At 39.8% G+C, this 21,673-nt stretch overlaps 1 protein-coding gene across 3 annotated transcripts in view; it reads left to right on the forward strand.

Annotated features, from left to right (window-relative positions):
- Positions 1-21,673, forward strand: part of AKAP13 (A kinase (PRKA) anchor protein 13) — a 360,775-nt gene that overhangs the window by 98,690 nt on the left and 240,412 nt on the right. For all 3 annotated transcript variants that reach the window (XM_011960761.1, XM_011960763.1, XM_011960762.1), the window contains exon 2: positions 148-191. In XM_011960761.1, the coding sequence (XP_011816151.1) occupies positions 159-191 (33 nt within the window). In that variant the 5' untranslated portion in view covers positions 148-158. The remainder of the gene's footprint in view (positions 1-147; positions 192-21,673) is intronic.

The following is a 21,673-nucleotide window of genomic DNA, read 5'->3' on the forward strand; positions in this document are numbered from 1 at the left end:
GTGTGTAGTATACAGCTGGGCATATGGTAATCTGAGGCACAGGATTGTACTCATAGAGCTATGCTTGAAGCCTAGGACTTTAGGTGGCTTATATATTTTTGATGACAACTTTTGATTTTATTCTCATTTATTCCATTTCTGTTTCAGTGTCCTGGGTCATGAAACTTAATCCACAACAAGCTCCCTTATATGTGAGTAAATCATGAGATTTCTTTTCATTTTGTATTTATCTGTTCTGTTTGCTTGTTATAATAAGCCACACTCTCACGTGATAGATTCTCAAGGAAAATTTTAACCATATATGCATGAATATATTTGTGTAAGTCTTCAGAAATTGAGTTTGATTTAGTAAATACTAAATGGCTAATCTGTACATGGAACTGAAAACAAAATAATAACTGTATGACTTGAGAGTTAATTTAGTCAGGGTGATAGTATGCACATATGAAACAAATTGTCTTACCAAACAGTACTGTAGCTTCTTATTTTTTACCTTCAGTGCATTCCTGTAAAAGCAGTGTGGAGATCCTCCTACTGCCATTGTGATTTACCTTATGTTGCAACTAGATGGCACTAGGTCATTGGCAAGAGTGCTGTTTTCTTTAGGACTCTGGATGAAAGCTCATCTCCCTAAAGTGAGGGACTTAAATTAAATTAAAGTGAGGGAAAATAAAATTGATAAATGATTGAATCAAGGCTGGAAAACGTAGGCTCTAGGTGACCAGTCTTTATTATTGTAAGAGTGAATTAATTGGCTGGGTGTGGTGGCTCACGCCTGTAATCCCAACACTTTGGGTGGCTGAGACGGGCAGATCACGAGGTCAGGAGTTCAAGACCAGTCTGACCAACATGGTGAAATCACATCTCTACTAAAAATAGAAAAAATTAGCTGGGCATGGTGACACGTGCCTGTAGTCCCAGGTACCTGGGAGGCTGAGGCAGGAGAATTGCTTGAACCTGGGAGGTGGAGGTTGCAGTGAGGTGAGATTGCACCACTGCACTCCATCCTGGCGACAGAGCGAGACTCCGTCTCCAAAAAAAAAGTGAATTAGTTGAATTTGGGTGGTGAAAAGTGTCCATTTGATGAGAAGCCAGCTTAGGGTTGTGGATGGTTAGAGCTATGAGAGGCCAGTAGATGCTGGGTTGCTATGTTCTGGAGTGGGTGAGAAAATTTGTTATAAGACTTAAGGTAGGCCTTGAAGAATAAGGGTCATTTAGTGGGATGAAACGTCCCCAGAATTAGTTGAAGGCAATAGGCAAATGGTCAGGAATGGGAGGCAGTGAACACAGTGTTGGGTGAATAGTGGGGGGATGGTCATTGGAAACTCTGGCCCACCTGAGTTTGTGTCAGGGAATAATGGGAGATAGGCCAGAAAAGATGGATAAAGCTCAATTGTGAGGGAAGACAAAGGTGTGAGGATTTTGTTTTGTGACCGCCAAGAAGCCATTGATAGTGCTTATTTTAAAGATGCTTTTCCTTTTATGCATTTTTACATAAATACATAAATATACTTAACCATTCTGTAGTAATAATAATCATTTACCTTTCCAGCATAAAATATTCATATAACTTCTGCATAGCTGATTTTTATGTTAAATGTAACGTGTGTTTTTAGAAGATGTTTTATGTGCTCATTTTCTTTCTAGACTACTTAGAGATAATTTATGTTTACCAGTGGGTTTGCATGTGAGCTGAGTACCTTGAGTTTTTTCTTTTTTTTTCAGGAAAATGGGTCTCTCGCTGTCATTCTTGTTGGAGTGTGGTGGAGCGATCGTAGCTCACTGCAGCCTTGAAGTCCTGGGCTCAAGCAGGCCTGCTTCAGCCTCCCGAGTAACTGGGAGTACAAGCGCATGCCACCAGGCCGGGCTAAATTCCCCCCACTTTTTTTTTTTATTTTTATTTTTTGAGATGGAATCTCGCTGTGTCACCCAGGCTGGATGGAGTGCAATGGCGTGATCTCAGCTCACTACAAGCTCCGCCTCCCGGGTTCTTGCCATTCTCCTGCCTCAGCCTCCCGAGTAGCTGGGACTACAGGCGCCTGCCACCACACCTGGCTAATTTAAGTTTTTGTATTTTTAGTAGAGATGGGGTTTTACCATGTTAGCCAGGATGGTCCCAATCTCCTGACCTCGTGATCCACCCGCCTCAGGCTCCCAAAGTGCTGGGATTACAGGCGTGAGCCACCGTGCCCAGCCTCTCCCTTTTAAACTGTGTGATTCTTTGGTTTTTCGTGTGTATACAGTTTTGTAGTCATCACCATTATCTGACCAGAACATTTCATCATTCCCCAAAAAAGCACCATATCCATTAGCAGTCACTCACCATTCCCTGCTCCTCTCAGCCTGTGGCAACCACTTATATACTTTCTGTCTTTATTGATATACCTGTTCTGGAAAGTTCATGTGTATATATACACACACACAGAACGATCATATATATGTGTGTGTGTGTGTGTGTGTGTGTGTATATGTATACACACACAGAAAGTTCATATAATATATATATATATAAAATCATGGAATACATGGCCTTTTGTGACTGGCTTCTTTAGCATAATGTTTTCAAGATTCACCCATGTTAGAGCATTGATCAGTACCTTGTTCTTTTTATTAATGAATGACAGTCCAGTGCCTGGATATATCACATTTTACTTACCCATTCACCAGTTGATGGGCAATTGAGTTGTTTCCACTTTTGGTCTATTATGCATAATGCTGCTGTGAACAGCGAGTTCTGGTGAAGACATATGTTTTCATTTCTCTTGGGCATATACCTAAGAGTGGAATTGCTTGGGTGTATGATAACTATGTTTAACATTTTGAGAAATTGGAAAACTGTTTTCCACAGTGGGTGCACCATTTTACATTCCTACCAGCAGTGTATAAGGACTTCAGTGTTTCCATGTGCTTGCCAACACAAGTTTTCTGACTTACTGATTTATAGCTACCCTAATGGGCGTGAAGTGATACCTCATTGTGTTTTTAATTTGCATTTCCTAAGTGATGAATGATTTTGAGCATTTTTTTATGTGCTTATTGGCTGTTTTTCTGTATCTTTGGAGAAATGCCTATTCAGATCCTTTTCCCATTTTTAAATTGGGTTGTCTTATTGAATTGTAAGGGTTCTTTGTATATTCTGACTACAAGTCCCTTATTAGATACATGGTTTGCAAAATTTTTCTATAATTCTGTGGGTAGTCATTTTACTTTCTTGATGCAATCCTTTCAAGCAAAAAAAAATTTCAGTTTTGATAATGTTCTGTTGTTGCTTGTTTTGTTTTGTTTTTTGCATATCTAAGAAGAATTTGCCTAACCCAAAGTCACAGAGATTTATTCTTATGTTTTCATCTAGGAATTTTATAGGTTTAGCTCTTACATTTAGGTATGTAATCTGAGAGTTCATTTTGGTGTATTTTGTAAGGGAAGAGTCCAGCTTTTTTCTTTTGCATGTGAATCTGTAGTTGTTCCAGCACCGTTTGTTGAAAAGACTGTTTTTTCCCCCATTGAATTGTCTTGGGCATCCTTGTTGAAATTGATCATAAATGTGAGGAATTTTTTCTGTACTCTGAATTTGATTCCTTTCGTTTAGGTTGTCTTTGATTTCTTTCAACAGTGTTTTTGTAGTTTTCACTGTATGAACTTGGTACTTCCTTGAAATTTGTTGCTTATGATTTTATTCATTTTGATGCTGTTAATTTTGAGACGGAGTCTTGCTCTGTCGTCCAGGCTGCCGTGCAGTGGCGTGATCTTGGCTCACTGGAAGCTCTGCCTCCAGGCTTCACGCCGTTCTCCTGCCTCAGCCTCCTGAGTAGCTGAGACTACAGGCGCCTGCCACCACGCCCAGCTAAATTTTTGTGCTTTTAGTAGGGGTTTCACCGTGTTAGCCAGGGTGGTCTCAAACTCCTGACCTTGTGATCCACCTGCCTCAGCCTCCCAAAGTGCTGGGTTTATAGGCGTGAGCCACCGCACCTGGCCAGTTGTTCAGTTTTTGATTGTTCATTGCTTATATATAGAAATACTGTTGATTTTTGCGTTCCGATCTCTGAAACTATAGCCTTGTGTCAGAGATACGTTACAAACTATAATCTAGCTTGTTTGTCCACAGTTTTTAAGTGGATGCCTTAGAATTTTCTCTGTACAGGATCAAGTAATCGGAGATCGTTTTCTTCCCTTCCAATCTGGATGCCTTTTATTTCTTTTTCTTGCCTAATTGCCCTGAGAAGCATCTCTGGTACAACATTGAATAAAAGTGGTGACCGCAAACATCCTTGTCTTGTTACTGATCTTAAAGAGAAAGCATCCATGTTTTCACCATTAAGTATGATGTTGTTAGGTGTGGGTTTTTCACAGGTACCTTTTGTTAGATGAGGGCGTTCCCTTCTATTCCTAGTTTGACTGTTTTTATTATGAAAACATGTTGGATTTTGTCAGGTGATCTTTCTGTGTTGAGATGGCCATGTAGGTTTTTTTCCTTTCATTAATGTGATATATTACATTGATTGAATTAGTTTTTATTTATTTAAAGAGATGGGACCTTGCTCTGTCACCCAGGCTGGAGTGCAGTGACATGATCATAGCTCACAGCGTCGTGGAACTCTTGGGCTTAAGGGATCATCCCACTTCAGTCTCCTGAGCAGCCAGGACTACAGGTGTGCGCCACCATGCCTGGCTATTTATTTACGTATTTATTGAGACAGGGTATTCCATGACTCCCTGTAGCTGCGATCTCCTAGGCCCAAGTGATCTTCCCACCTCAGCCTCCTGAGTAGCTGGAACCACAGGCATGTGCACCTATGCCCAGCTATTTTTTTTTATTTTTTATTTTTTGTGGAGATGAGATCTGACTATGCTGCCCAGGCTGGGCTCAAGTTATCCTTCCATCTTGGCCTTCCAGAGTGCTGGGATTACAGAATGAGCCATAGTGCTCAGCCTGTTTTTATTTTTAGAGGTAAGGTCTTGCTGTGTTGCCAGGCTGCCTTGGTTGAATTTTTAATGTTAAGCCAACCTGGCATTCCTGAGATAAGTATCATTTGATCGTGCTGCACAATCTTTTTTATATGTTGTTGGATTTGTTTTGAAAGTATTTTGAGGACTTTTGTGTCTATACATAGAGATGTGTTCTATAGTTTTCTTGTGATGTCTTTGTCTGGTTTTGGTTATTAAAGGTTTTTAATTAGGGAACTGTTGTAAATAACTGGTTGTGTTATACAGAAGGATGGCTCCCCCAAATTTATTCACTTCTTAATCCCTAGAACCTGTGGCTATTTACCTTACATGGCAAAAGGAACTTTTCATACTTGATTAAATTAAGGATCTTAAGATGGGAGGTTATTCTGAAATATCTGAGTGTCCCAGTGTAATTGCAGGGGTTCTCATGAGAGAGAGAGGGTGTATCAGGAGAGTCAGTGGTCAGAGTCAGAGATTTGAAGATACTACACTGCTGGCTTAGAACAGGGAGGAAGGAGCACATGAGCCACGGAATGCAGCTCTAGAAGCTGGAAATAGCAAAAGAACACTTTCTCCACACAGAGACTTTAGAAGGAACACAGCCCTGCTGGCACCTTGATTTTTAAATAAGTGAAAGTCATTTCGGACTTCTGACTTTCAGAAATGATAATATGATAATAAATTTGTGTTGTCTTAAGCCACTGAGTTTGTGATAATTTGTTGTAACAGCAGTAGAAAACTAATAGAGTAGTAGTTTGGGGAAATTAGTGATAAATGATAATTGGAAAAGAGAGTATAAATGCAGTTAGATCAGTTAGAAGCTCTCTGATCTTGCCCTTATGGAGCCTGAGAACTTTAGAGTTAGTAAATACTTTAGCTAATATATGCTTCAACCTCTCTATTTTAGACATGAGGAAATGAGGTCTGAAGATGTTGTGATAAGATGCACAGTTAATTGGTGGTAAATTGTGAATTGAACCTTTGTTTTCTGGACTTAAGTCATAGAAACCACTGTAAACCTTGTTAAGCTTTAAAAAGTTTCATTCTGTTAGGGAAGCACAGCTCAGTTCTGAATAACATACTTAATACTTACACTAAGTGCTTTGTATATGATTTTGTGTTTAATTGACGTGAGCAGGCTCTACAGGAGAATACTTCTTTAAACTTCAGGATTCAAGTATGTCCATCAGCAGTAATACTTAATGGGGCAGTATGTTATCCCCTTTTTAAAAGGACAGTAACAGTGTATTGGATTCTCAGTGAACTGAGTCAAGTTGCCGGGATTTATGCTGTTTTGGTGAGGAAAAGTAGCTGTTTTATGATATCCCATTGAACAGGGTGGTGGGCAGTTCTCTGCACCTAGGGAAAGAAATAAGCAAGAGAACAAAGATTGTGAAGATTTTCTTTTAGATCATATTTGGGATCTGCCAGGGGTGAGTATCATCAGTAGAAGAGAGAATATTGCTACTAAGTAAGGAAAAGCACTATACCCGGAGAAGAAGTTTTATCTGTCAGTTAAGACAAATAGGCTGGACTCCAAATAAATATTTTAATCAGCCTTTGAATAAAGATGTGTCCAGAATGCGTTGCAATAGTTTAAAATGTAAGAAAGGTTCCAAAGTGTACAGGTGGCAGTACTGTTGAAAGTTTAAATGAAGCTGTTTTAATGAATTATTTTCAATGAAATGTTCACTGTAAAATGTGCAGGACACTGGGCTGAAACTTTGGAGACCAGTAGCTCAATATGTCTATGCCTTGGTTTTCCTGTCTGTTAGCTCCGATTGTATGAATACAACCTTTATGTTAGGCAAGCTAGTTATATCACTCAGTTGGGTTTTTCTCACAGCCTCCACAAAAGTAATGATTATTGCCAGATGAATTTATAAGAATTGCATTTTCAGTTCCATTTAGTGGTAGTGCTAAAAACTCTGAGTAGCTTAGTAGTATCTTTCTTGATATGAGGGCCTGGATCGTTTAGAGAGAGGAAAGATGGAGAGGCAGTGGCAGATGCAAGAAATATTTCAAAAGAAACAGCAGGGCCAAATGCTTTATTAGACAGAGAGAGTGAAAGAGAACCCAGAGAACAGCTGGTGCCATCATCAGGTATAGAGAAGGAGGTGATGAGCTTGTTCTTTACACATGTTAAATAAAGTCACGTGGGTGTCCTGTTGATAGATGGAGGTGTGTACTTGAAACTACAGAGCAAGGAAGTTGGTTTTGAAGTGAGATCGTTTATCTCTAAAAGATTGATTCTTTTGACTGAGAATAGATGAGCTCTTTGAGAAGGTAAAAGAGTAGATGGAATTAGTATAGTGGACTATGGTGTAGAAGACAAAATTGAGTCAGGAAAGGAGTTCCAGAAACCTGGGTTGCATTTGAGCCTTAAACACTTTATTCCTGGAGTTACTTAATTTCACTTATATATCAGGATTGGAAGTAAACTTTGGACTGGAGCTGGGCAATTTATTCTTTTATCAGGTGCCTTGTTTGTGCCAAGACCTGTTCTGGATGCTGGAGATTTAGCCATGAACAGAACAGAAGATCCCTGCCCTCCTGGTACTTGCATTGTAGTGAGAAGAAGGAAGACAGCAAGATAGCATATCAGGAAGAAAAGTTCTATGAAAATAAATAAAATGGCGATGTGATAGTGCTGACTAGGGTCTATTTTATGTTGAGTGGTCAGGGAAGGCCTTTGAGGGGCATGTCATTTAGGCTGAAACCTGGAGGAGCCTAGCTCCTGGAAGTGTTCTAGCCCAAGGGAACAAATGCAGAAACTCTTAAGTGAGAAGTAGTGGCTTAACATGTTTGAGGAACAGAACAGTGGCTGGGCCTTGTGAGTACAAAGGAGAGGGGCCCAGTCTCTTCTGCATGAGGTTGGAGATTTAGGGAGGAGATGAGGAAAAAGCTGGATCTTGTAGGATTTAACAGACCATCGGATAATCTCCCTGGGCCTACCTTCCATCACATCTGAACCCACATCCCTGTGTGTACTCAGAAAACATTAGAGCTCCTGCTGCCTTGAGGTCAAGTCAGATCTCTTAGGGATACTGGAATTTATCCTAATGTGGATCTGCTGACTCTGGGCAGACAGGATTCTTAGGTAGTTTAAACATGCATATTTTGGACTACACTTTTGAGGAAAAAATAGTTTTAGTTATTTCTAGTTATCGTTAAGATCCACATTTAGATATAAATGGATGTTCTTGAATTGAGGAATATATATATTTATTTATTTATTTTAAGCAGATTTGGTGTTATGAGAGGATGGTGTAATAAAGAATACTTCTTTGTTTTTATATTGTTTCATGGCTGGATTGCTTTTTGGTAGGAAAAAATCTATATATTTTCAAAACTTGCTTTGTTAGTCCATTTGTGAACCTGAATAAGTGGTGTATAATATGATTTAATAGTAGTCCTTTCATTCTCCCATTTTCTGTGGGTACTTTACCTGCAGTTGTGTAACATTCATTTGCATCACCTGTAACCTTTCTGGATGACAACTCCTTAAAAACAAGAGCTCATGTTTGTGTAGTACCTCATAGTTAAGAAAGCATATTTGCATGCCTTATGTTAATGCATGCAGTTCTCACAGCAGTGTTACCAGCGCGAGAGCAGAGGAAGCTGCTTCGTTACCCTTGTCATACAAAAGAAAACAAGCTTAAGGTGGTTCATCTAGTGAATGGCACATGTGGGGCTTTACCCAGAAGTGGTTACTCTGAAATTCATTTTCATTCTTCTATATACCAAGCTGTCTTATTACGAACACCGAGTCCACAACTGTTCCATAAGACGCAAACATTTCATATTATAGAGACTTGCAGAAATAAAGTCCTTTTAAAGAATAAGTAATGCAAGTTTACTCTTCCATTTCATGTTTTAAAAGATTTAATGGGTTTTATTTGAAATAACTCCAAGGCCAAGCACAGTGGCTCATGCCTGTAATCGTAGTACCCTTGGGAGGCCAAGACAGGAGGTTCGCTTGAGCACAGGAGTTCAGGGCTGCAGTGGGCTATGAACATACCACTGCACTATATGCAGTGGGCTACAGAGCGAGATCCCATCTCAAAAAACCATAACTTTAAATGTACAGAGAAGTTACAAGAATACAATAACTTCACCTCTATCAACTCTTATTAAACTTACTCACATTTGCTTATTCTCTGTATTATATATTTTTATTTGTTTTAGTCATTTGAAAGTTGCAAACATTATACTCTATTCCCCTTAAATATTTCAGCATATATTTCCTAAGAACTAGGACATTCTGCTTAATAACCACAGTATGATTAACAAAAACAGGAATTGTAACATTGATGTAATACTCTTATATAAGTCTATATTCACATTTCTCTAATTTTCCCAATAATGTCCATTATAACACCCTTTTCCCTTTTCAATCCAGGATTTAAAGACATTATATCTCTTTAGTCTCTTAATTTTAATTTTTAGCATGTTTTGTCATGATTTTGGCAATAGTACTACATGCTACGTAAGTGATGTCGTTGGAATATCACATTAGGAGGACACATGATGTGTTCTTTTCCAGTTATTGGAAATGTTAACTTTGATACCTTAGTTAAGGTGGTGTTGAATGTACATGATTTATCTGTTCCAGAGGAATTGGGCATATAAGAGATGGCATGAGTAAGTTACTCACTTTCCCCCTCTAAAGTTGTTTCTGGTTTGGGGGCATCTTTTGCTTATTGGATTTTCCTAAAATGGGGTACCCTTGTTCTGTGCAAGGTATACCCTTGAATATAGGTGAAAGGGCTAATGTCAACAGAAAGCTCATTTTGAATGATAAATTGCCTGAGGTTTAAGGGAGCATTGCCTCTGCCTTCATGGATGAACATGGTTATTTTTTTTTTTTTTTTTTGAGATGGAGTCTCGCTCTGTCACCCAGGCTGGAGTGCAGTGGCCGGATCTCAGCTCACTGCAAGCTCCGCCTCCTGGGTTCACGCCATTCTCCTGCCTCAGCCTCCCGAGTAGCTGGGACTACAGGCGCCCGCCACCTCGCCCGGCTAGTTTTTTTGTAGTTTTTAGTAGAGATGGGGTTTCACCGTGTTAGCCAGGATGGTCTCGATCTCCTGACCTTGTGATCCACCCGTCTCAGCCTCCCAAAGTGCTGGGATTACAGGCGTGAGCCACCGCGCCCGGCCGAACATGGTTATTTAACAAATGTAATTCTCAGCTGAGCTGTAATAACCATTTTAATATTGAGCATAGTAGGCACTCAGTAAACATTCACTGAGTAAGTGAATGAACTACAGTTTAGATAAGACTACTAAAATTTTAGTGAAATTTACTTCATTTTGACAGAGCTACTTTTCTTAAAATTGCTTATTTGTTTCCCAGGTTTCATTTATTAATCTGCCCAGCGTAGGCCCTGAGTAGTTAGTGATGTCATCTTTGTTATTGAAGGTGTGGCCAATAGGGAAAGGAAGGTGATAACCTTGTCTTTATGGTGCATGTGGAACCTTTAAAACTGTAAGGAAATCCTTACAGCATCCCTGTGAAGTACAGATGAGTGTGTTTGATAGAGTTTTATTATAGAGAGCATTTCTGTGAGATAATACCTTACCTAGTTGAAGAAGCATACTAGAAACAGTGCCTATATCTCTCAGGTCCTGAATTATCTTAGTTCTTATGGGAGTTATAATCTGAGCCATTTATTTACAGCAAAGCCTTGTGACTGCTTCTATTTTTTATGAACATAGTACATGCACTCTTTGTCTCTAGATACCTCCTCACTGTCAAGATATAAAGCATAGTCGTGTCCCAGACGGGGTAAGGGATGAGGGATGCTGTCAGATGATAAAAGAAAAAGCCAAGCGCATGAAGGAAAGGTTGGTATTTATAAAACAAACAGAATGGGCTTTATCATCACACCCACACTCTAAGCCCTGCCGGATCTGGCAACCTAGCAACTAGATTCTAGAAACAGTAAATAAATCCTCCCTCAGACTAACAGCTGAAAAGAAAACAAGATTTTTAGACTTCCGATGAAGGAGGAGGAAAGGGTCTTTGGATGCCCCTTATCTCAGGCCCCAGGCTTAGTCTGGAAGAGGTCTGTCTAGGCCAGGCCTGAAGCTCTGCAAGGTACAAGGAAATAATAGCTGTCAAGAATTAGGTGACGTGGATGAATCCCATACTTGATATGGCAGAGAAAGTCACTTCCTCTGTTCTCTCATCACTTTACTACACCCGAGTGAATGTCCCACAGTCAGCTCTACATGTAGGAATGGACTTTATGGGAGAGGTCAGGACTGGTGACAAATTTAATGAGTCATAGGAATCATTGTATGTTAGGAGTTGTTGAGCCCAGTCTTCTGGAAGAGTGAGGAAACTGAACTACAGAGAGAGATTGAGGGAAGTTGGCTATAGTTTCACAGCAGGTTAGGAGAGGTCTGATGAGGTAGCAGAATCTGCAGATAATTAGCTTAGCTGGTGTACAGGAGACAGGTCCCTAATTGGTTTGAATTTAATACTCAATGTACATGCACAGAGAAGTTATAGTATAAGATTTGGAACAAATTGGCTAAGTAAGAGAAAAAAATGTAGCAATTGGAAGACGAAGAAGAGAGGAATATTCAAAAAGATAGCATTTTGCTCCTTTCTTGGTGGAGTGAACAGGTAAGGATTAGACTGTCTTTATGGACTATAGATACATTGGAAAATAGTTTACAGTTATTATTTGAAATCCCTCTATGGTGGAGGAAGTAGTCAAGATAAAATGGGTTTTGTGCCTTTTGATATAGGAAAGTCAGTAATAGCCATCTCAATAAAGTATATGCCCAGCTATTTCATCTTTATACTTAGAGATTCCTCAAGAGGATGGTGACATATTAGCCCTGGATCAGTGAGAGTAAGACCAAGGCCCTGGAACAGTAAGGCATTTCTCTGGTAAAGCTCAGCTCCCACGGTTCTTTGATGCTTTTTCTGTGTTAGAATAATGTTCTTTACTGGTTTCCAGTATGTTTCGGTGGGCATTGGACTCTTGTGGTTAGTAATCTGTGCAGCTGTAACTCCAGAATGGATGGCTCTATGGAACACTGACCCAGATGGCTTGTATTCGATGCTGATGATTCATAAACTAAAACGACTGTAAGAACACATTTCAAGAGGAGAAATTTGGGGTGCATATTTCAGATTCTTCAGTTATAAACTTGCTTTTTTGTGTCTCTTAAGATTTATGGTCTATTGAACACATCTCTGTGTCTCCCTCAAGAAAGCGAAATGGCGTATTTTTGCCCCTGCAAATTAAATACTTTTTAAAGCCAGTGAGATATTCAGATGTGAGATTTCTATTTTTTCCAAGGCATGCTTGAAGGTAATATATGGGATAATAATCATTACCTGCCATATGTTTGGGATAAAACCCACACTTATTAGATTTTCAAGGGGAAGAGCCATTCCAATTACAAAACAAATTTCCAGAACCCCAACAGATCTGGTTGATTATGTTGTCCTTCCTCTCTTTTTTTTTTTCTCAGTACCAAATGTTTTTGCATGTAACTGCTTCTGGGAGGAGGCACAACATCCTGATAATAGAAGAGCATCATAAGAAAGAATATCTGGCACTGGATGCCTTTCTTTATTTAAAAATGTGCAAAACAAAATCTCCAGTGATTTTGCACTGTTTCTATTAGAATAGGGACCGTTCCTTATGATGTTCTGTTTTCCCAAGGAAAAGTTAGGGTGCTAGTATTGGTTGAGAAACTACTCTTGGCAAGGAACCGTAGCCAGCACTTAATACACATTGCCTGATTTAATCATGACAATAGACATACAGTGTTTGGTTATTGTATCCACTTTACAGCCAGGGTGGATGTAGGGTTCGCATCCTGTGAGTGGCTACAAAGCACCCCCACCTCCTTTTTTCCCTCAAAAGCCCATTTAAAGAAGGGAAATCAGAAGAGCATATCCACTGGACTTGCATAATCAGAGTGGTTTTCTGCCACCACATTGGGTTTCTGTTTACTCCAGACTTACATTTTCAGCCTTCGTGAAGACTTGGACTTTGCACGTAGATTAACATGCTGCTCTGTTTATGCTAATTAGAACAGACCTCAGAAGACGAGCATGCAAGCGGAGATACTGTAATTAGGAGGTGGAGGTTTTAAAAATTTTATCAGTTAAAAAAAAATTTATTCCTGAACAAATGTAGTTTGCATAAATAATCAAATTTTTGAAGGGCCACAGAAATTAGGTTACCTCAGCTTAATGTTCTCAGTTGCCTCCTTATAGGGAAGACTAATTTGGTAATGGCACAGTTTTATCATTCTTCCTAGGAAATGTGTTTCCACAGCAGGCTCTGAAATAACCTGGCTGTGCTTCTCACTTGGCTGTTAGGATACATTTTGCTTACACAAAGAGCCTTATCAGCCTCCTAATCTCTTAAATGGATTACCTACCTTTGCCTTAACAATACATTTCTGATAGGTCTGCTCCAGCATCTGTGGGCTGGTGGCCTTGTCCAGCCAGATCTGAGACCTGCCAGAATAATAAGGAAATCAAGGGTTCCTCCGTCTAGCTTTTGATGGTTTTACAGAGCAGGAATTTCAGTTTCCTTCTGTTGGACTTTTTCATCAGTTTCCAGAAACTTGCTTTGAAGTTAATGGGTTTTTCATTTGTAAGCAGTATTTTCTCATTTTTCCCTGGCATTTTTAGAACAGACAAATGTACATAGGTCAAAGACTTTTCAGAGCCTTTTTACAGGATACTTTTTCAATAACTTGGTGTTTGCCAAGCTATCAAATAACAGTGAAGGGATTAAAATTTCCATTTGGTACTAGTGAAGAGAAGTCTTGCTGTCCAAGAAAGATTAAAATGTATCATTCTGTACCTTTAATTCATTTAAAACAAGTGTTTGTGAAGCACCTGTTACGTGAATGGGAGATTTGATCTTAGGGGAATAGATTCTTTCACTGGGGAGGAAGGGACTCAGATGCATGAGGAGATAAATTACAGTGCTGGCTATACCTATTGGAGTGCTAGACGAGCTGTGCACACAGTGATTGTTCATGGCAGGGAGAGGAATGAAATATTGGCACATGTGGTTGGGAAGCCTTCAGAAAAGATGGGGGTTCTACCAGCCTGGATATAGATAGGCTGTGGAGACTGGGAAGAGCAGAGTGAGAGGAGGAAGCACAGTCTTTGGAGTAAGGCATGGAAGAGTGTTATCAGTTGTGGGGAGAGACTTTGCTTGACCAGGGTGGGCAGTTCACATTGAAGGATACCTGGAGATGAGATTATATATAGCTGCTCTGTTTAGTAATGTAGACATTAGCCACATGTGGCTGTTACAGGTGAAATAAATTTAAAAATTCACTTCATCAAATAGTGCTCAGTTGCTACACGTAGCTAGTGGCTACCATATTGAGTGCAGTTAGAAAATATTTCCATCACTGCAGACAATTCTGTTGGTCAGCACTGATAAAGGAAATATGGGGTTTTACACAGGATCACAGTGTGAAGAGCAACTGGAGATCTTTTGACTAGGCAAATAGTAGCATGATGAAAGTCATACCCAAAATAGAGAGTAGAAGGAGAGCGGTGACGGGCTATCAAGTAAGTAGGCCTATCACTTCACTGTTACAGCATACAGAATGAGATCTGGGGATGGTGAAGCTGTTCTGAAGGAAGACCATATGGATTTTGTCTGGTAGAATGACTGAAAGCATCAAAGAGCCACAGATATGGCCACTGAGGGTTTCAGTGTAGGGGACAGAGGGGGAATGGTATAGCATCAGTGAGCAAACAGTTTGGAGGAGGAGCTGCCTTGGAAGCCTGACGGAGAACAGTCATGTTTTTACAACAACTTTAGAGTGTGGTAGTAAGGATTAAATGAGGTGAGTTATATATCTCACCTCATATATATGTCATATATATATATATATCAATCACAATGAGCCAGATCATGGATAAAACTTTAGATATAGGTAGTTTTAAAAAGAGACCTTCCTCCTTTATTTTGACATAGTTTGAAAGCACTTAAAAGTTACATTTCGTGGCTTCGTCTTGCATCTTCTGCATAAATATTGCGCTGAGAGCTCTTTCCCTTGTTAGCTTAGGTAGCAACTACCTTTTACTGGACACCTTCCTTGTAAGGTAACTTACTTTATCTCCTCACCCATGTGAGATCCATTTTATAGATGAATGAACATAGCTAGGAAGAGGTGAAGCAGTAATTCGAACTAGAAACTTTTGCTCTTCCCATTTCATCTCTGCATGTGAGGATAGTTTCATTATCAGCTCCTCAGGTTGATACAATCCTTTCTTGATCTGGTCATTTGAAGCTTGATGCTTACATCACATGTACATTTAGAGGTTGTCTTTAGCATTGAACTCCATTTGCCATCTCTTTTTCATATGTAAGACATACATCGTATAAAACTTGCTTACTCTCAGTAGTAATTGGTGTGTGGGGTGACCTGGAATGACTGCCACCTGGACTCCTCTAGGGCACTGGCTCTCAATGTGAGGTCCGCAACCAGCAGCCGGGGACATGAGCACCACTAAGAACTTGGTAGAAATGCAGATGTTTAGGCCCCATCCCAGACCTAAATGCCTGAGGGTGGGGCCCAAAAAGTCGCTTTAAAATAAGCCCTTCACGTGATTCTGATGCACTCCAAAGTTTAAACATATAAACCAAATGAATAAAAAGGATAGTTTTAAAAAGCCTTCTATGAATTCAATTATAACTGTGTGGGTACATTTATATTTTTCAACACGGCTGACTGCGTAACCCATCAGCAGCAGTTGCCTGTGAAGATGCATGGGAAAGTGTATGTATTAAGTAAGATGTTATTTCAAAAGGACGGATCTATGGCTTTTCTTTTTTAATAGGTAGCTTCCTGAGTAAATTATCACTATGTTACTGACTCAGAATAATATCAAGGTGTGTACTATTGAGTACAGGGTTGGGTATCTCTTGGTAAGAGATAGCAGTGATTTTCAGTGGACAATTAAGGGAGTTAACACTTCACATTTTTTTCATGATAGTTTTATGTCACTTAGAATTTTTCACCAATTTTTCCTTTTATGATTGTAGATAATTAAAGCCCCGTATGCTTTGCAGGAGCAGCAGCAGCAGCAGCACAGATTATGATGCAAATGGAATTGGTAAGAGCAGCAGGTTTTGAAATGAGGTTGTAGACGGGCTGCTGAGACTGATTTTTGGACAGCATAAATGAAAGCAGTATTTTGATGGCATTTGGAGTTTAAAAATCCCTAGCCATGGATCCCACATTGAGTCATCGGTACTTCGGGGAAACCAATTCCAACTCTATGTAAGCTAGCTTTCAGCCATGTGAAGCTGTTATGGCATCTCTTCCTGTCTCTGAACCACACCCCCGAGCCCTGCCAATCCCCAGCATATGCGTAAAGAAAAGTGCTCATCTTTCAGGATTCATTTCCTGCTACTTGTCTCTGTGGAGCCCCTTCTGAGCTTTCATTCTCCTGTGGATCCATCACTCCTACTCCCATGCCCCAGCTACTCTGTGCGGACTTCTTATAAGAGCTTGAGCACTTCAGATGCACATTTGTATGCACGCCTTTCCCATTTATTATGTTCCTTGAGGGCAGGGGCTTTGTATTTGAATTATTATTTTATTGCTCTCATTTTTACTTCAGCTTCTATCACAGTACTTTGTACATTATAATGCTAGTGTTTTTTATTTTTTCCAAGTATAATTAAAGCTGTTCTTTGGGAACGGGTGTTGCCTCATACATGGATGATTATAAATGTCTGATTTGCCGAAGATGATTTTCTTTTTGGTTAGGATTTAGGATCCCAAAGGGAAGGTTACTGTAGTTCATCAACCAATAAATGAAGCCACACGGGGATTTTGTGATCTGGGACAATGTGTCACTTTGCTTTGATCTTTGGGTAGAACCTCTAAGAGGTACTCTCCTAGTGAAAACCTGGAACTGATACTAGGTGAAAAACTGAACTTCAGCCACAGTATCCTAGTACTTCTGTGTGGTGTGTGGGTGTTTACTTGGAACTCTCTGTGTTTGCTTCTTACTACACGAATCTCATTTTATTGGTCTGACAAACCTATGAATTAGGTTTGAGACAGGAAGATTTATATTTTAAAGTTTTAGTATGTTGATGATAAGATTTTCATTGCTGTCTTTGGAAATTCTGTCACCTGAGATGAGACTATTAGCTAGCTTTGTGAAGTCAGCCCACTGAATCTGTAATTCAGAAATCTATAAATAGCTCCCTTCAAGTAGAACATTGGGAACATTTATTTATATCAGCAGGGAGGTAGAAATTACATTTTTCTGGAAGATACATGAATTTATTGATTGTTTGATGGATTAGTGATGCAAATCTTTAGTACTTTTTCCTCATTCAGACACATTTTCCCCCCAGAGATTCTGCTTATTTCCCTTTGGATCCTTTTATGTAGGGGCTGTAACTTAGGGTATTTATCTTTAAGTATAGAGAATTTCACCTGTACTCGCAGAAATTTGATTGTTTGTTACCCTTTTTAAACCAGGAAAGAGCTATTGGCTCTTGTGTCTTTGGAGCCCTTCACAAGGCTCTGTGTCTGGATTAACTGTTGACCCCATGTGATATACAGAGCATCTGGCGGCTGGGGTGGAATTCTCAGCTGTCTCTCTTTGTTATGTCCACAGAAGGAAATGTGAGTTTTGTCTTACTGCTCAGGCGATGGTACATTCCTTTCTTGGTTCATGGGACCCACCCATCTGATTGTGGAAACATTTCCTACCATTCCTGTCATCTTCCGGAATTAAAGAAGGCCAGGGGTGATCTTCACCTACTGTCACTTGTGAACACCATTTTCTTCTCAGTCACCTCTTGTGTTCCTAAATTCTACTTTGAGTAAAGTGTATTATTGTGTAGTTTGTCCTATCTTGTATGGTTTAGGGATCCCAGGCAGCATAATATTAAGAAGCTACACCGTGGGTATTTTTTATAGCCAGTATTGTTTCTCCACAAATCCTCATTTTCCAGATCCCTGTGAAATTTATTATATTCTTGCCACCATATACTCATGATTATGTGTTGCCCATATCTTGCTAAGTCTCAGAATACAAAGTAATTCTTCTCCTTGACCATGAGACAGAGGTGAGTGTTTTAAAAAATGGTGTACCGAGATTTCAGTTTTTCTGGTGAGTATGGAATGTTGATTTTTCATTTGCCATACTGTATATGTGTATATTTGTATGCAGTAGAGGTTGGCGGAAATGCATATTGTGTTCAAACGCTGATCTTAAGCCTCCGTTTATTCCATACCTACTAGTACTTATCCACTATGCTATATGTCTTACATTCATCTTTCTCATTTAATCATCTTAATGATCTCATGAGATAACTATTGTTTTCTACATTTTAAAGCAGAAGAAAGTGTCAGAGAACTTTTGTCACTTGCTGAGGTTATGCAGCTAGTAAGAACAGAGTTAGAATTCAAACTAGACCTTTCTTCAGAAACCTAGGCTTTTAGTGATGTCAGTGTATTTCCCCTCTGTGCCAGCTTTTAATCCTGCATGGTGCAGGGAATAAGCGAGCTGTTGCCTAGGACTTGTAAAATAAGGATGTTGGTGAGATTATTAAAGTCAGAAGGAAACACTGAAAAGTGGAATTTGTTGGGAAGAAGGGGAACTGTTCAGGGATAGACACTAGACCTTTGTGGTAACTGGTACAGTGGAGCATGGTGCTGTGGGGTCACTGGTTCTCAAACTTGAGCATGCATTTGGGTCACCAGGAGGGCTTCTTAAAACCCAAATTGCTGGGCCACACTCCAGAGTTTCTGATTTACTAGGTTTGGGACAGGGGTGAAAAATTGCATTTCTGGTAAGTTCCCAGATGATCCAACACTTTGAGAACCTACGTAGAGAAAGTGTATGGGCTTAGGAGTCAAGTAGACATGACTTTAAATTCCTGCCCTACTGTGGGAGCCTTAGAGCCTTCATCTGAAAAGTTCTATAATATAGGGTAGTATGTATGTTACAGGATTTTTCTTGAGCACTACATGTGATTTAAAAAGTGACAGCTATAGTTGGCAATTATTGAATGCTTATTAAACATCAGTTACTTTGAGAAGCATTTAACATATGTAATTTAATCTGCAGCAGTTAAGTATGTCATTCCTACATGTAAAAATCTTAATACATATCAGTTGCTCAGTTAATATTCCTGCCCACCTTTATCAGTAGGCCTTCTTAGGCCTGGAAATGTGTAATATCCCTTAGAAGGATTTTCATACAGTTGACTTATTTCTTTAAAAAATGTCGACACTTAAAGAGGAAAACTTAAAAAATGTATTTTTGTGAAATGGTTTTACTGGTAATACTAGATAAGAAAAGTGATAATATCTGAAATGATATAATTTTCTTCTGATTACTTTTATGGTTAAGTACTGTGGGTTGTTTGATACTCATGTAACTATTTGTTAAAAATCAGAAAGCTTAACCAGTTTTACGAAAAAGCTGGTTTACTGTTAATTGGATGGAATTTCTTCTCCTAAATTTCCATATGACACCTTTTAGACAGTTTCTTTCGTAAGACTTATTTGCCATTTAGTTAAAAATTCTTCACCTTTTATTAAGTAAAACCAAAAAGGAATCAGTTTTATTACCATACTTTATTTGGCTCTGTTTGAGAAATAGTGTGTTTTACTAGAAGAGATTAAAAGAGAGGTAGAGACATGGAAATTCGGAAATGTGGGATGTTTCTATTTACTTGGGAATGGATGAGAACATTTTCTTTGTGCCTAGTGTATGCTACGTACTTGGCATACCTTGTTAAAATACTTTAGTACTTACTTTATATCGTGGTAAGGGGATTAAATGGCAACCTTAATTTGTGGAAGACATTTAAAACAGTCCTGGCAAATAGTAAGCATTTGATGCAAGAGCCATTATTTCATGCATTTCGCATATGGGATTATAATGGTTTCCATCCTCCTAGAGTTTACAATGTAGGAGTTCTTACAGGGAATTTGAGGTAGCTCCTAAAAGAATCAGCTGTTTTAAACACACAGCTGCTAACAAGGGAAGCTGATATTCTGAGTCATGTGATTTCAAAGCCTGTGGTCTTCCTCTGGTGCTACAGCCCCCAGAGCAATGCTGTCCATTCAGTATTGGTACCTTCCCTTCTTTAATCTTGTAGTTGACAGTGTCCCACTGACCAACTTTGAATGTCTCTTTTCCGTGGTCTCAGCATGTTGTACCCTGGGTTAGGAATGATATGTGACCAGAGGTGATTCAACTTGACCTGCTGGGCTCCCTGACTTGGGCATTGCTGGTGCAGAGATACCCATTGTGCAAACCTGATGGACTCATGGAATCAGAGGGGACCTTGATCTGCCTGCAGTGGGTGAGGCATAGTATGTATTAGATCAGGTAAGGAGGCCCTTCCTTTGAGGAAGGGGCCCAGGTTTCCACTTAGAAAAGAAAGGCATTGTCTTTCATGCTTTACTTTCTCACTCTAATCATCAGTGTGACAGATAAAGGGAGTGTGACAGATAAAGGGAGCAGCATGGCCAAGTAGTGAGACAGGTAGGAAGAGTGAACCTTGAATGTGTGTTCATGAATTCTCAGTGGCTTGGTATGCTTGTAGCAAAGTGAGGAGAGGCTCTGTGAGGGAGATGATGCTGGAGGGGTCAGCGAGGGCTAGGTTGTCGGGGCTTTGTGTGCTATGTGTTGAAGGGACATGCTCAGGCATAGGGCTTTATCAGGAGAGTGGCTTGATCAGATTGTATTTTGGAGACTGTGCTTCCTAGTGTGTGGAGGCCAGCTTAGACGCCTGGAGTCCCAACTTAATTGATGACTTTGGAGAAAAAACAAGAGAACTGAGGGTAATAAATAACCAAGAAAGCTAGGTGAATAACTGTAAGATATAGATGAGAACAGAAGTCAAATCTTTAGATTTTAATGACAGAATGTCACCTTTTCAATCAGCAACAAAGTAGCTGAGTATAATCTTCAACCATCTGCTCTCTGAGAGAGGAGAGGGGAAGGAATGAGGAATGGGGAGCCAGAGAGATTGATTTTATCTAATCACTTCCAACTCTTGCATTACATTTTTATGGAGAATTAATAAAGGCTGGGTGCAGTGGCTCGTGCTTGTAATCCCAGCACTTTGGGAGGCTGAAGTGGGAGGAGAGCTTGAGCCCAGGAGTTCGGGACCAGCCTAGGTAATATGGTGAGACCCCCGTCTCTACAAAAAAAAAAAAAAAAAAAAAATTAGCCAGGCATGGTGGAGTAAATTTGTAGTCCCAGCTATTTAGGAGGCTGAGATGGGAGGATTGCTTGAGCCTGGAAGATTGAGGCTGCAGTGAGCCATGGTCGTACCACTGTACTCCAGCCTGGGTGACAGGGCACAACACCATGTCTCAAAAATAAATAAAAATAAAAATCCTTACGTGTCTGCGTTTTAGCCAAATATCTGGTCTTGTTAGCAAAAGAGAGAATGTCTCTTTAAGTATTGACCTAATTAATAATTCTACCAGTTCCAGAGAGTTGTGAAACACTTTTCAGAGGTAGAGACTCTCTCGCTATCTCTCTTGCTGTCTCGCTCACGCTCTCTCTCGCTCTGCCTTGCTCTCTCTCTCTCTCCCTCCCTTTCCCCCTCTCCCTGCATCTCTCTCTTTCTCTCTGTTGCTCTCGCTCTCTGTGTGTGTGGGCGCACGTGTGTTTTAAAGCCAGTGGGAAAGCCAGCACCATCTGAACAATTTAACTTTGCTTGACA

The sequence above is a fragment of the Colobus angolensis genome, unplaced genomic scaffold, assembly GCF_000951035.1.
Source record: "Colobus angolensis palliatus isolate OR3802 unplaced genomic scaffold, Cang.pa_1.0 Scaffold522, whole genome shotgun sequence".
NCBI lineage: Eukaryota > Metazoa > Chordata > Mammalia > Primates > Cercopithecidae > Colobus > Colobus angolensis.